Raw genomic sequence first — 13,875 nt, forward strand, 5'->3', positions numbered from 1 at the left:
TGTCAGTTAAATTAACCCAATGCGGTATTGCACAAAACGGCTGGTAATTAAGGGGGTAAAGCCTTTCTGGTGCTTTAAAGCGGAGTTCTGCCCCCAATTAAAAGTCAGCAGCTACAAATACTGTAGCTGCTGACTTTTAAATATTAGAATTTACCTGTTCAGGGTCCCCGTGATGTCGGCACCTGAAGTCGATTTTCATATCGTCTCTTGGGTGCTGCTGCCGCCTCCATCCAGGGTAAGGGAACCCGACAGTGAACCCTTTCGGCTTCACAGCTGGTTCCCTACTGTGCATGCGCGAAGCGGGCTGCGCCTTCTAACTGGCCCAGCGGCGGAGGAAAAAGGAGGGGGCCAGGGGGCCAAACTTCCAAAGGATGGCGCTGTCTCCCGGAGTGGGGAAGGGTACCTGTCTAAAACAGGTACCCGTTCCCCTCCCTCCCCCCTGAAAGGTGCCAAATGTGGCACCAGAGGGGGGAGAGGAAGCATATAAGCGGAAATTCCACTTTTGGGTGGAACTCCGCTTTCAGTGGTTAACTGACATCTAGAGGAAATAAATTGGAATCTGTGCTGTTCCCTAATGTAGACTCTCTTTTGCAAAAGTATACTTTCCATACACTGTGCAAAGTTGCATGCTCACAGAAGGAAGGTCTATTACCATTTAGTCTATGCTCTCAGAGGTGCGGGCACACCACCCCATCTACCACGTGTCCTCCTAAAGCCCTAATCCCTTCCGCATGGGCAGCGCTTGATGAGGTCACTTATGAAGCGACTGCGCTCGTACGGAAATGTGTGACCGTGCCGCCCCTTATGAACCCTGAATGCACCGATAGGGGGAGTGCTAGAGACCCAGCTCCCGCTCACTTCCTAGACACGAGTTGTACGGGGATAGCAGCAGCGCCAGCAGAGTGGTGTCCCGTTGTGGAGAGCTGCTGTATTCGGGTGGCCCTCGAGCCTCATGCAACGAGACATGTTGAGTCTTCTCAACAGGCTGGGCTCTTTCTTCTGGAGGAGTGCGGAGACCGAGGGAGAGAAAAGACATTTCTCTGGTAGGTATGGCTATCCGCCCTGTAAGGATGAGAGACACGGAATGTGTGTACTTCGGTGGTGGTCACGTGACCTGTGATAACACCCAAGGGCCACACAGACCATGCAGGGAATATAATGCTACACAAAGCTTGTAAGCATGCTACAAGAAAAGGTCAAAGCCTGTGTGTGTGTGTGTGTGTGTGTGTGTGTGTGTGTATATATATATATATATATATATATATATATATATATATATATATATATATATATATATATATATATAATTACACACACACTCTCACAGGGGCTGGTGCTACCTATAGGCAAGGTAGGCGCCTGCCTACAGTGCACATCTGTCGGGGGTGCCGCGTTAGCCTGCCATTGGTGTGTTAAGCAAGCTTTGGAGCCGGCGCTGTTTGTCTTCTGGGTCTTTTGGCCAGGTCCAAAGGGACAGGTGTAGGCTCAGGTCCTTCACACCATGGCTGGCATGAGAAAGCGAGCTGGGGCCACCACTTATTTTCTTCAGGCCGGGTCCAGAGGTGGAGGTGCAGGCCATGGCTGAAGAAATAGGTGGGGAGATGCCACAAAAATATCCACCCTGCCACCTTCACCGTATATGTGGCAAGGCAAAGGGGGTGGAGTCGGGGGCGGAGCCAAGGTAGGCGGCATAATTAGGTTTTGTCTAGGGTGTCAAAAATCCTTGCACCAGCCTTGTGTGTGTGTGTGTGTGTGTGTGTGTGTGTGTATATGTATGTGTGTGTGTATATATATATATATATATATCTGCTATCAGGGGGAGAACACCCATATGCGTTTCGGGAGCCCGGGTGTCCCGAGGGGCCTGGGCCCCAACCAACCAGTTGTTGCTGGTCCAAACCCCCTTCCCCCTGAGCGTCCTGCCCAAATAGCTGGTCTGCATCCCTGCTGCCACAGGCATGCCACTTAGCAACAGCGCAGATGCTGTTCGGTGCTAGGGTTTGGTTGCTAGGACCACCCAGGGTTTGGTTGCTAGGACCACCCATGTTTTAGTAACCAATGATGTGCTTTATCTACCCCCAAGTCTCGGCATTCGGAGGAGGAAGAGGAAGTTCTTCCTCCAAACCTACCCAGTCCCAATGCCCAGCCTTTCAGCTTCCAACTGTCCTGAAGCTGACTTCTGCAATGAGAAGGAACAGATCCTGATGTAAGCTGGGTTCTTCACAATACTTGGACCCTGATGTAATGGAGAGATGAGACTGGGGACACTGACGAAAGGAAGGGGGACTCTGGGGGACCCTGATGTAAGGGGCTCAGGCCCAGGGGGCCCAGACCATAAGCTGTGTAAGGGGCCTCAAAATTTCTAATGGCTGCCCTTTATGTGTATGTATGTATGTATGTGTGTGTGTATATATATATATATATATATATATATATATATATATATATATATATATATATATATATATATATAATTATAGTGTGTGTGTGTGTGTGTGTGTGTATATGCACACACACACTCTCTGAGAACATAAGGTTCTCCCAGAGGTTTCTAGGGGTTCCTTCAGCTGTGCCAACTGACCTCTCATGATGGTGCTTGCATAGCTCCAATGCCACTTGGCAGGGACATGGTGCCAATGTGCTTTTTAAAGAGACTGTAAAGTCTTTAACTGTACCTACAGGTAAGCCTATAATAAGGCTTACCTGTAGGTACTGAATATCTCCTAAACTAGCACAGTTTAGGAGTAGAGATGGGCTCGGGCGTGTTCGAGTTCACACATGCCCAATCCCGCCAGGAAGCCCAACACTGCAGTCCGCTAATCACAGGCAGTGAGACATTTTCCTGATCTGCAGCTGCGCAGATCGGGAAAAATTTCACTGCCTGTGATTAGCGTACTGCAGTGTTGGCTTCCTGGCGGGATCGGGTACGTGCAAACTTGAACACGCCCGAGCCCATCTCTATTTAGGAGATATTCACAGTGCATGCAGCCGATGACGTCATCTGCGCATGTGCTCTGAAGGGCCGGCTTACCGTGGCGTGCGGGCACCGCTGGAGGGCTTCATTATAGGGTAAGTATTTCATAATGAGCTAGTATGTGATGCATACTTTGGGAAATCAGCTGAACTCATACGATTTCAAACCTGCATGTCAGTGCGAGTTCAGGGGTTATATGACAGACATCTGTGTGGGTTCCTGCACAGATGTCTATTGACATCGCCCCTGAGTTTTGGAGTCTTGCATGACTATTGGTGCCTGTTATTTTTTTCTATTTTTGTGTATGGTTAAATACAAACTTCAATAAAAAAAATGTCAATTTATATATAAAAAAAAAAAAATCGCCAAAAGTAGTGCAGAAACTATTTTTGGGAATTGGTGCGGCGCAGCGATTCAGGCGGTGCCATTGTGGGTTTCCTGACGGATAATGCCTCCCGTTGAAAAATGCATCCCACGAACTGCGCATGCGCAGTAAATGACGTCACCCCAGCTGATTCCTCCGATCAGCTGTTGTTGAGGTAATCGGTGCGCATGCGCAGTCCGTCGGATGCATTTTTCGACGGGAGAGATAGAGCGGGAAGAATCTAATGTCGTATTCTGCCTTGCTCACTACTATCTGCGTGGGACGGAACGGCTTATTCTTATGTGAGATTCATATTGAGAAATGGCGGGAATATTATGTGATTACAGAACAGTCACACAGCTCTTATCGGGGAACATTAAAGGGGCACTCTCACCGCACGGGGACACTGATGTAAAGGGGCACTCTCACCGCACGGGGACACTGATGTAAAGGGGCACTCTCACCGCACGGGGACACTGATGTAAAGGGGCACTCTCACTGCACGGGGACACTGATGTAAAGGGGCACTCTCACAGGGACACTGATGTAAAGGGGCACTCTGACGGGGACACTGGATGTAAAGGGGCACTCTGATTGGGATACGGATGTAAAATAGGACTCTGATAGGGACACACTGTATGTTAAAGCGGAGTTCCACCCATTTTTAATAGGTTGGAATACATAGATCTTTGTAATCCCCTTTAAAATGGCTTTTACCAATGGAAACTTTTTTTTTTTGCTAGTAAATACCTTAATTTTGGCTTTATTCCTCCTCTCCTCACTTCCTGGTCTGATCGGCGATGACGTCATTCGGCGATCCGCAGTGTCTGCTGGGATGTATTCTACTTGCAGTAGCTGTATCTGTACTGAGCCGTGCCTGCCCAGCCTCCGCCCCGCCTCCTCTCATTGAATTGCATTGTATGAATGTATTAAGGCTGTTCTCTGCCCAGCCTCCGCCCCGCCTCCTCTCAATACAACTCAATGAGAGGAGGCGGGGCAGAGGCTGGGCAGAGAACAGCCTTAATACATTCATACAATGCAATTCAATGAGAGGAGGCGGGGCGGAGCACTCTGATGGGGACACACTGGAATTAAAGAAGGACTCTGATAGGGACACACTCGATGTAAAGGAGGATTCTGACGAGGACGCGGACACGGGCTGAATGACAGCGGGGGACAAGGGCTGAATGACGTTGGTGACACGGGCTGGATGAGGGGGGACACAAGCTGGATGGGGGGGGGGGATACAGCCTGGATGGGAGGGGGGGCACACAGTCAGTGCTTATTCCTGGGGATTTCATAGTGGCTGTAGCATGAAGATGGGGGATCTTTCAGTGGGGGGGGGGGTCCAGAATAAGCGGTTAGAGGAGTGGGGGGCCCAGCATTACTGTAGGACAATTTCCAGCCGTTTTGCTGGATATGGGTCCCCCTGGGTCACTGCTAGCAACAACGGCACATTTACTGTAAATTTAGCACAAGCTGCTATAAATTTAGGGCACTTAACCACCAGGGTTAAGGGCACCATACTTGGCAAACTATTACTAGAGGACATCTAGGAGCCACACAAATTTTTTGTGGCCAATGCTTAATTTTTACATGGGCTGCCATGGGGATCGACTTTGGCCAAATACTGCAGAACATAGGTAATGCAAAGCCCCACTTCGCAGATAACTAAGACTATGGGGATTAATATGTGTAGCACCCTACAGGTAGGTGCTAGTTAAATTCATATTGGGCCTTGTCTGCCTAACAGCAGGGCCATTTCTTTTTGGTCAGGGTGTCATGGCTTCCAAGTGTGTCTGCTGAGAGGGGAGACTCCCCACTGGCTTTGTGAGGGGCTTCTCATAGGGCAGAGTAGGAAACCCAATCGGGGACACATTCAGGCTTGTAACTACCCCAGAAGGCAGATTCTGCCGCAGATGATTCTGGGAGTGGGTATAAGTTTGAGGGGAGTGCATGACTCAGCGTCTTTGGCAGGAAGCAGAGTCCCAGGAGGGAGAGTACGGCTGTCTCTCCTGTCTGAGGAAGCGGATGTCTCAGGTGCTGCCTGAGAATCCAGAGAGTGCTGCGCTGAGCTGAAGGGGATCCGGTGTGCCGAGAACAAGAGGGGTTCAGTCCCAGGAAAGCCTACACAGGTCGTGAGTACTGAGGATTGCCCCTGGGGGTCTGCCTAGTGTCAGAGGGGACCATTCTGGAGAAGGTTCTAGGATCCAAGTGTCAGCTAGCGGTAAAGGGGGTACCTAGGTTGAGGACCCTGAAGTGACTGAGGGGGGACCTAGTCAGGGGACCCTGAAGAGTAAAAGGGGACGCCTGTAGTTTGGGCCCCAAAATGTACAGAGCATCAGTTAAGAGTTGCAGCTATACAGGATTTCACAACAAGCTACCTCAAGCCAGCGTCAGGCTGGAGGGAGCCGTCTAAGAGACTTTTAGTGCAAGCAGCGTCGGAAGTTCAATGTTCTACAGTCCTGGATTTTCTGGACTTACGTCGAGGTTCCAGCACAGTTTTCATAGTTGGTGTGTTCAAAGCGTCAGTGAGCGTTGGCTAGCGTCGGCTGGCGTCAAGGCAGCGCTAACAGACATTTGGAAAAGTCCCAAAGTTGAGCCTAAGGAGTATCCCACTCATTCCCTTCTCCAATCCCCTAAACTACAATAAAACAACCAAACAAAGATGCCGGAGTTGTCTATGTCTTAGGGCTGGGCGGCCTGGATGTGACGTCAGCTGCGGGCGGGCGGTGCGTCAGTACAGGCCGGGGCTGCGGCGCGCTGTGATACCGCGCGCCGCAGCTGACGTCACATCCAGGCCGGGGAGACTGTACCTATCACAGCGGTACAGCCCCCCCCCCCCCCCAGGCCGTGACCCATCTACAGCGTCGGCCGCCCCCCCCCCCCCCCCCCAGGCCGTGACCCATCTACAGCGTCGGCCGCCCCGCCCCCTCTACTGCATCAGTGGTCCCCAGCCGCCCCCTCTAGTATTACATGTAATATTGTGACCCCATTGATGACACAGGAGGACTGAAGCCAAGGCCCATGTACATTGACAACAATTCTTCTTGTTAAATTACAAATAAAAAGTCCACCGACCATGACAATTCTGACTTTGGAGGCATTTCACTTTAACAGTCAGTCAGACAAGTGTGTCCTCTTTGGTGATGTACAGAGGTGTCAGGGGCAGTACACAAGGTTGTGTTCAATCTGCAGATCACACAATCTCTGACCAGGTCTATGGGTCATGTGATTCTCTGCCAATCAGATAAATCCTGATACACATCAGATTAAAACAATAAATCATTAAATGTATCACAGCGCGCCGCAGCCCCGGCCTGTACAGACGCACCGCCCGCCCCGCAGCTGACGTCACATCCAGGCCGGGGAGACTGTACCTATCAGCGCGCCGCAGCCCCGGCCTGTACAGACGCACCGCCCGCCCCGCAGCTGACGTCACATCCAGGCGCGGCGGTGGGGAGTTCGGTGGCTAGTATTGTACAAAAAACTCGAGTTTAAAAAAAAAAATGTTTCAAACCAAACGTTACTGGAGTTCTGTTCCTGTGGACTAGGAGCTGGCTGGACTGGAGCCCAGGGTGTGTGTAGTTACGCAGGGGCTGGCTGCACAAGGCAGAAAAAACTCAAATTTTTGAAAAAAAAATAGTTACTTTCAAACAAGTCAAACTAAAAAAGGTGGCCGGTTACTGTGGACTCGTTCTCTGGACTGTCACTGTACCTATCACAGCGCAGCCCCTGTACAGACGCGGCGGTGGTCCGTCAGAGTCAGACACACACATACAGTGCTTCTCCTTCTCCTCAGTCCTCCCTCCAGACTCTGCAGTCATTTTTTTAAGTGCATTGGAAAAAAAATCGAATCGAAACTCGAATTTTCCTCTAAAAATCGAAGATTTTTTTTTAGGCAAAATCGCCCAGCCCTACTATGTCTCAGTATTCACACCCAGGGTCACAGCTCACATGGGCTGGAGAGGTAACCGGTGACAATGGCAGACCCATATCAGGCCCAATGCCTGGAAAACCTGCTAAATATGGTACCCAGCACTGCCCGCTTTGTGGTATTGACTGTGAGACATATGCTCCTAAGTGACCCCATAAAAATTTGACAAAGATATTTTGGGCTAATGACTCCAACATTTTTGGGATGGTAATGAGAAACCTCCCCTACCTTCCTGCCAAATTTGGAAACCCGGACATGTTCAGGGCCCGAGCTTTGGCCTTGCAAATGTGCCAATGCCAAGCTTGCCATACTGCACCAAGCTGACCTAACCCCGGGGTCTAGGGGCACCAAATTTGGCACAGGGATACTAGAGGCCCCCAGAGATAGACCTCCCCTATCTCTGTGCCAAATTTGGGACCCTGGCCCCTATTGTGACTTCACCTATAGTAATGTAGCACCCTCCTATGTGGGTGCTAGGAAAAGTATATGTGTGGCCCTGTCTGCTTATCAGGGGAGCCTGATCTGTTAGGCTGTCATATGTTTCTAGGTGTAGTCTGGGGAGTCTCCCTTCTGTATCCAATGAGGGCTCTTGTTGGATGGTGGACGAAACCTGGCCAATAGCGCACCAGGGTTTATAGCTGTCTCAGTGGGCGTAGTTCGCCGCAATGCTCCCTGGGATTAGGTATAAACCTGGCGGGAGCATGTGACAGAGCGTCTTTGGTGGGAAGCAGAGTCCCGGGAGGAGGCTGACGGCTGTCTCTCCTCCTGTCAGAGAGTGAAGTTGGCCTAGGGACTGGAGGTTTAGCTGGGCTGCAGAAAGGGATCCAGAGTGTTGCTGACCGAGTGGAGCTGCTGGACAGAATTTTCCAGGAAAAGCAGTGTTGTGAGTACTTGAAACTGCCCAGGGGTCTGCCTGAGAGAGAGGGCCACTCCAGAAGGTCAAATGGATCCAGGAGCCAGCTAACCGGTACTTGTGGCATAGAAAGGATGTGCCAAGTGTTAAGCCCTGAAGCATTCAGCAGTGCAGCAAAAGTGTACGAGTAGCTACCTCAGGAAGGAATACCTAAGGCAGCTAAGAGGGGATTTCTTCAGTTGAAGCTCAGTTACAAGAATAGGTCAGCGCTGACCAGCATCAAGTCGGCTTTGGCGGGCATTCAGTCAGTGTCAAACAGTACTATTTAAGTGTCTCCACTAAATTGTATATAGTTGAATTAAAGGAGTATCCCACTCATCCCTTCTCCTATCCAAGTTACCAAATAAATATAAAAAACCCAAAGATACTGGACTGGTCATTGTCCCAGTGCTCACACTTAGAGAACATGCTTAAATGTGCTGTTGTTGCTAGCGGTGACCCAGGGGGACCCATATCCAGCAAAACGGCTGGGAATTGTGCTGCAGTAACATGATGGGCCCCCCACTCCTCTAACCGCTTACTGTGCCCCCTCCCCACTGATAGATCCCCCATCTTCATGCTACAGCCACTGTGAAATCCCCAGGAATAAGCACTGACCGTGTCCCCGCCCCCCCCTCCCGTCATCCAGCCTGATTCCCCCCCCCCCCCCGGTCACCCAGCCTGTGTCTCAGCTGCAATTTAGCCTGTGTCCGCATCCCCATCAGAGTCCTTTAATTCCAGTGTGTCCCCATCAAAGTGCCCCTTTACATCCAGTGTGTCCCCGTCAGAGTGCCTCTTTGTGTCCCGGTCAGAGCTTCCCTTTGTGTCCAGTCAGAGTTCCACTTTATTACTGAGGTCAGAGTGCCCCTTTACATCAGTGCCCCTTTACATCAGTGTCCCCGTGAGAGTGCCCCTTTACATCAGTGTCCCCGTGCGGTGAGAGTGCCCCTTTAATGTTCCCCGATAAGAGCTGTGTGACTTTTCTGTAATCACATAATATTCCCGCCATTTCTCAATATGAATCTCACATAAGAATAAGCCGTTGTGTCCCGCGCATGCGCAGATAGTACAGCGAGCGAGGCAGAATACGACATTAGATTCTTCCCGCTCTATCTCTCCCATCTAAAAATGCATCCGACGGACTGCGCATGCGCACCGATTACGTCAACCCCAGCTGATCGGAGGACGCCATTTACTGCGAATGCGCAGTTCGTGGGATGCATTTTTAGACGGGAGGCATTATCCGACAGGACACCGGCAATACGCTCTGATTTTGCATGTTATTTGACATGTACCGTAAAATGCGATTTGACATGTACCTCCTTCCCTCAGCTAGGGCATTGAAGATAAGTCACGGATGGGTATTCCAGCATGACAATGACCCAAAACAAACAGCCAAGGCAACAAGAGTGGCTCAGGAAGAAGCACATTACCTCTTAAGCACCAAGCCTATTTCTGACACTTGTTTACAAGTTAAAATCAGTATTTTTTTGCTCGAAAATTATTTGGAACCCCCAAACATATATATTATTTTTTATTTTTTTTTAAAACAGACTCTGGAGAATAAAATGGCGGTCATTGCAAATATTTTTTTGTCATGCAGTATTTGCGCACCAGTCTTTCAAATTTATTTTTTCCCAAAAAATTGACTAAAATTTCTCCATAGCCGACGCTTTAAAAAAAGTTAATGGGTGCGACTTACGTATGTGTTTTCTTTGTCTCCCCCCCCCCCCCCCCCCCCAAAAAAAAAGGGGATATACGTTACCTGGATACACTGTTTGCGATCATATGTACAGTTTTACAAACGCATGCCTCCAAAATTGCAAAACTGCTTTTAGGCATTAAGATTTGCTTTAGCTTTTTATTATGAAGGGGTTAATGTTGCCATCAATGTAGTATCAGAAATATATGGCTCCAGATTCTGGAATGTCTTACTAACAGGCCATCCTGCTGACAGGAAATACTCTACTAATACCAAACCATGTATTTTTTATGTAGATGAAACTAGCGCAGAGTATTGACAGGCATTATACACTGTACTATGAGGTATGTCATTTGATTAATGTTCATAAGAATATTTCTACAATCATTTCTAGCCTGAACTCAGGGAATATGAAAAAATGCAGTGACAGTGGTAAAGGAGGAGAGCATATTTAAAAAGAAAAACTACCACAAGAGGACACAGTTTTAAATTAGAGGGGCAAAGGTTTAAAAGTAATATGAGGAAGTATTTCTTTACTGAGAGAGTAGTGGATGCATGGAATAACCTTCCTGCAGAAGTGGTAGCTGCAAATACAGTGAAGGAGTTTAAGCATGCATGGGATAGGAATAAGGCTATCCTTCATATAAGATAGGGCCAGGGACTATTCATAGGATTCAGATATATTGGGCAGACTAGATGGGCCAAATGGTTCTTATCTGCCGACACATTCTATGTTACAATACCCCTCCATTAGTCCTTTCCTATAATGTGTCCATGTCCTATAAATTGCATAAACTTTCATAATTTGATATAGTGTAGACACATTGTGATCACTGTATGAAAAAAGGGGGAATATGGAAGATAAAGAATCCTCCACGGTGAAGAGATCAACAGAGGGCACCACTGAGACAGTATTAAAAAAATACTAAGTGAAAACTTTATTTAGGCACTTGTACCAAAAGGTTAGAAACATCATATACATGTGAAGAGATGTGGCACATCAATAACAATAAAAAGATTAAAAACAAACAGACAGTAGGACATGGATACTCTCCCACCCTGATGAACTGCAAAAGGCTGAGACCAGTGGCCTGTGAAGGCAAGTGAGGCTAGATGATGCACAGTCCCAAGGTGCCAATAGTCGATGACTAAAATAAAAAAATAGGGCAGGTAACTCCAGCAGAAGTCCCAAATGTAAAGGGCATCAAGGATGTAATTTGCAATCACTCAAAAGATCTTAATAGAAGAGGGCCGATGTAAGGATGGACTTGACCATAAATTGCAGATGATAGCTCGCATAAATGGAAGGGCAAAAAAGTCAGCCTTCAAATCAAGAGCAGCATCCAATCAAGGCCATGCAAAATATAATAGATGTGCGACAAGAAGTAATCAATCTTCTAGTTTACCATGTAGAGGTTGTAGATGCAGACCATGAAGGAAGTTGCGGGGGTAGCTGTACCTCTATGTCGGCATGACCGGGTATGCCGGCATTGGCGTCCCTCGTGCAGCGCTCTCCCTTCATTTTCTCTCCGGGTACTTCCTGGTTAGAGGTTAGAGCCGACGGGTACGGCCCGACGTCGTATCCGGTGAAGTGAATAGGAGGCGGGGGCGCAGAGAGGAGGCAGCCGTGCTGTAGTCCGGACATCAAAGAGGTCACAAGTCCATGAACTGTGGGCAGATGATGCACCTGCTGACGCGTTTCACTGTGATCCCCATGGTTGTCGTGTTATCGGTTCTTAGTGTTAGTAGAGAGAGGTGAATGCAGGGCCTAGGCTGAAGCATAGGCGAGGATTAAAAGGTAACGCAGCTGCATATTCAGCTTTTAAGTAGCTGAATAAACTACTTTCTATGGGTTTAATATCACTTGAAAGCTAAAGATTAATCTGCTTATATTTTGCCTTCCCTTGTTCCTCCATCCCATTTACCTTCTTGCTAATGGAAATAAAATGTTTCCGTTTTCATGACTTGCCTTATTTATGACCCAGCAATGTCCTCATTGGGTCCCTGTGCTCTGATGGTTGCAGGCCTAGGAATGTCCACTCCTCCAAACTGCCCAAGGTAATATCCACCATGATGCTGAGCCTCCATTATGAAAGAATCAAAATCCAATTAATAAAAGGGTAAACCAAGGACTAACTTCTGTACAAATCTGTCTTCCTGCCACTTTTGTGCAAATCTGTCTTCTATCCTTCTATCTGGACAGGGGCAAATGGCAATTTTGTAAAGGAGTGGATGGACTGCATTTCTAGCATATGAAAACAGATTGAAAATTGTAGCAGTACTAAATTTGCATTAAATTAAATAATAAAAAAAACATAACATACAGTATACTGTATATGCAATTGTGTAGCAATAGTGGTGTGACTCTTCAACAATAAAATCCAAATTAACATTGGTAATAATGAAACCACTCCTCAGCATAAAATAATGTCCAGAGATGCTGGTAATTAGACTCTGCCTATGCAACATATAAAAGAAAATTCCACTTGGTGTTGGGACTTTTAAGGCATTGTATATTGGCTAATGACAAATGGGGGGGAAAAAATGTAAATAAAACTGTTTATTAATCCATAGAAAATATATAAAAAAATAATATATAAAATAGTTACACATGCAAGGCATGAGATACATAACAGTGTAGATACAGCACAATAACAATGAACTGAAAATGCACCGACTGCGGAGGGTGCAGTGTTGAAATTGTGACTTCCTCCACCGATGCGTTTCGGAGAAAGTTCTCCTTCAGGGGGTATGGGAGGTATCCCTGCAAGCTAATCGAAGAGCAAGACATGTGGATATTGTATGCATCTTCTTAAAAACCAGGTTTGGTATTTATGCCTGTCCACCCAATATATGACACGCTGTATAGAGGATCTTTAAGGAAGAAGACAATGGCATAATGTAATGATCTTATGATGTTCCTCAAATTTTCTGTGGAAAAGCCACAAATCAGAAAAAAAAATTGTATCACTGAGACCCAAAAGGACTCCGTCCCTGGAAGTCCCAAATACTGATGTAAATGTATTGAAACTGGTACACCTAAAAAAAACTCCACAGAAACCCGCCGATGTCAAAATGGTATATGATGCGGTTTGATCTGTTGGAAGTCCAGGCAGGTTTCTGTGGAATTTTATAGGTGTACTAGTTTCGGTACATTTGCATCAGTATTTGGGACTTCCAGGGGCAGAGTCCTTTTGGGTCTCAGTGATACCTATTTTCCTGATTTGTGGCTTTTCCACAGAAAATCCGAGAAACATAAGATCATAACTTTATGCCATTGTCTTCTTTCTTAACGATCCTCCTGTACAGCGTGTAATATATTGGGTGGACAGGCAGAAATACCAGACCTGGTTTTTAAGAAGACACATACATACATACATACATACATACATACATACATACATACATACATACATGCATACAATAACCACATGTCTTGCTCTGTGATTGACTTGCAGTAATCCCTCCCATAACCTCTGATGGAGAGCTTTCTCTGAAACGTGTCGGTTGAAGGAAGTCACAATTGCATCACTGCCCCCTAGGCAGAGTTGTATAAAGTACAAGTGCTCGATCAAAAAGTGACTTGAGTAGAAGTGGAAGTGCTCGATCAAAAAGTGACTTGAGTAGAAGTACTAAAGTATTCAACATTTTTTGTACTTAAGTATTGCAAGTAGTTTTTTTAAAAAATTTTGCTACTCAAGTACTGAAAGTAAAAGTACCAGTAGTTTTGAAGAAAAAAATTGCTACTCAAGTACTGAAAGTAAAAGTACAAGTACTGTGTTATGTAGTTTATTCAAGAAAGAAGTCAAAAGTTTGAACATCATATTGTTTTTTATTATTTCAAATGCAGCTTTTATTTATACATACAGTAGCATTTATTTTCGTATGCGCTGATAATACACATGTTTTGAGCTTCATGAAACCTGCCATCTACTGTTCTGGCAGTGGTAATTTTTATAATTGTAACGAGTAACTATGCAGCACAAAAAAAAAAAAAAAATATCGG

General features: G+C 46.8%; 1 protein-coding gene across 1 annotated transcript in view; it reads left to right on the top strand.

The window, feature by feature from the left end:
- Nucleotides 1–946: 946 nt before the first annotated feature.
- MOV10L1 (Mov10 like RNA helicase 1) overlaps nucleotides 947–13,875 on the top strand; it is a gene marked incomplete at its 3' end in the record, with an annotated part of 461,653 nt that continues 448,724 nt past the window's right edge. The window contains exon 1 of the mRNA XM_082256834.1: nucleotides 947–1,043. Coding sequence (XP_082112960.1) covers nucleotides 953–1,043 — 91 coding nt within the window. The 5' untranslated portion in view covers nucleotides 947–952. The remainder of the gene's footprint in view (nucleotides 1,044–13,875) is intronic.

Source organism: Pelophylax lessonae (assembly GCF_965119305.1).
Source record: "Pelophylax lessonae genome assembly, chromosome: 4".
Classification (NCBI taxonomy): domain Eukaryota; kingdom Metazoa; phylum Chordata; class Amphibia; order Anura; family Ranidae; genus Pelophylax; species Pelophylax lessonae.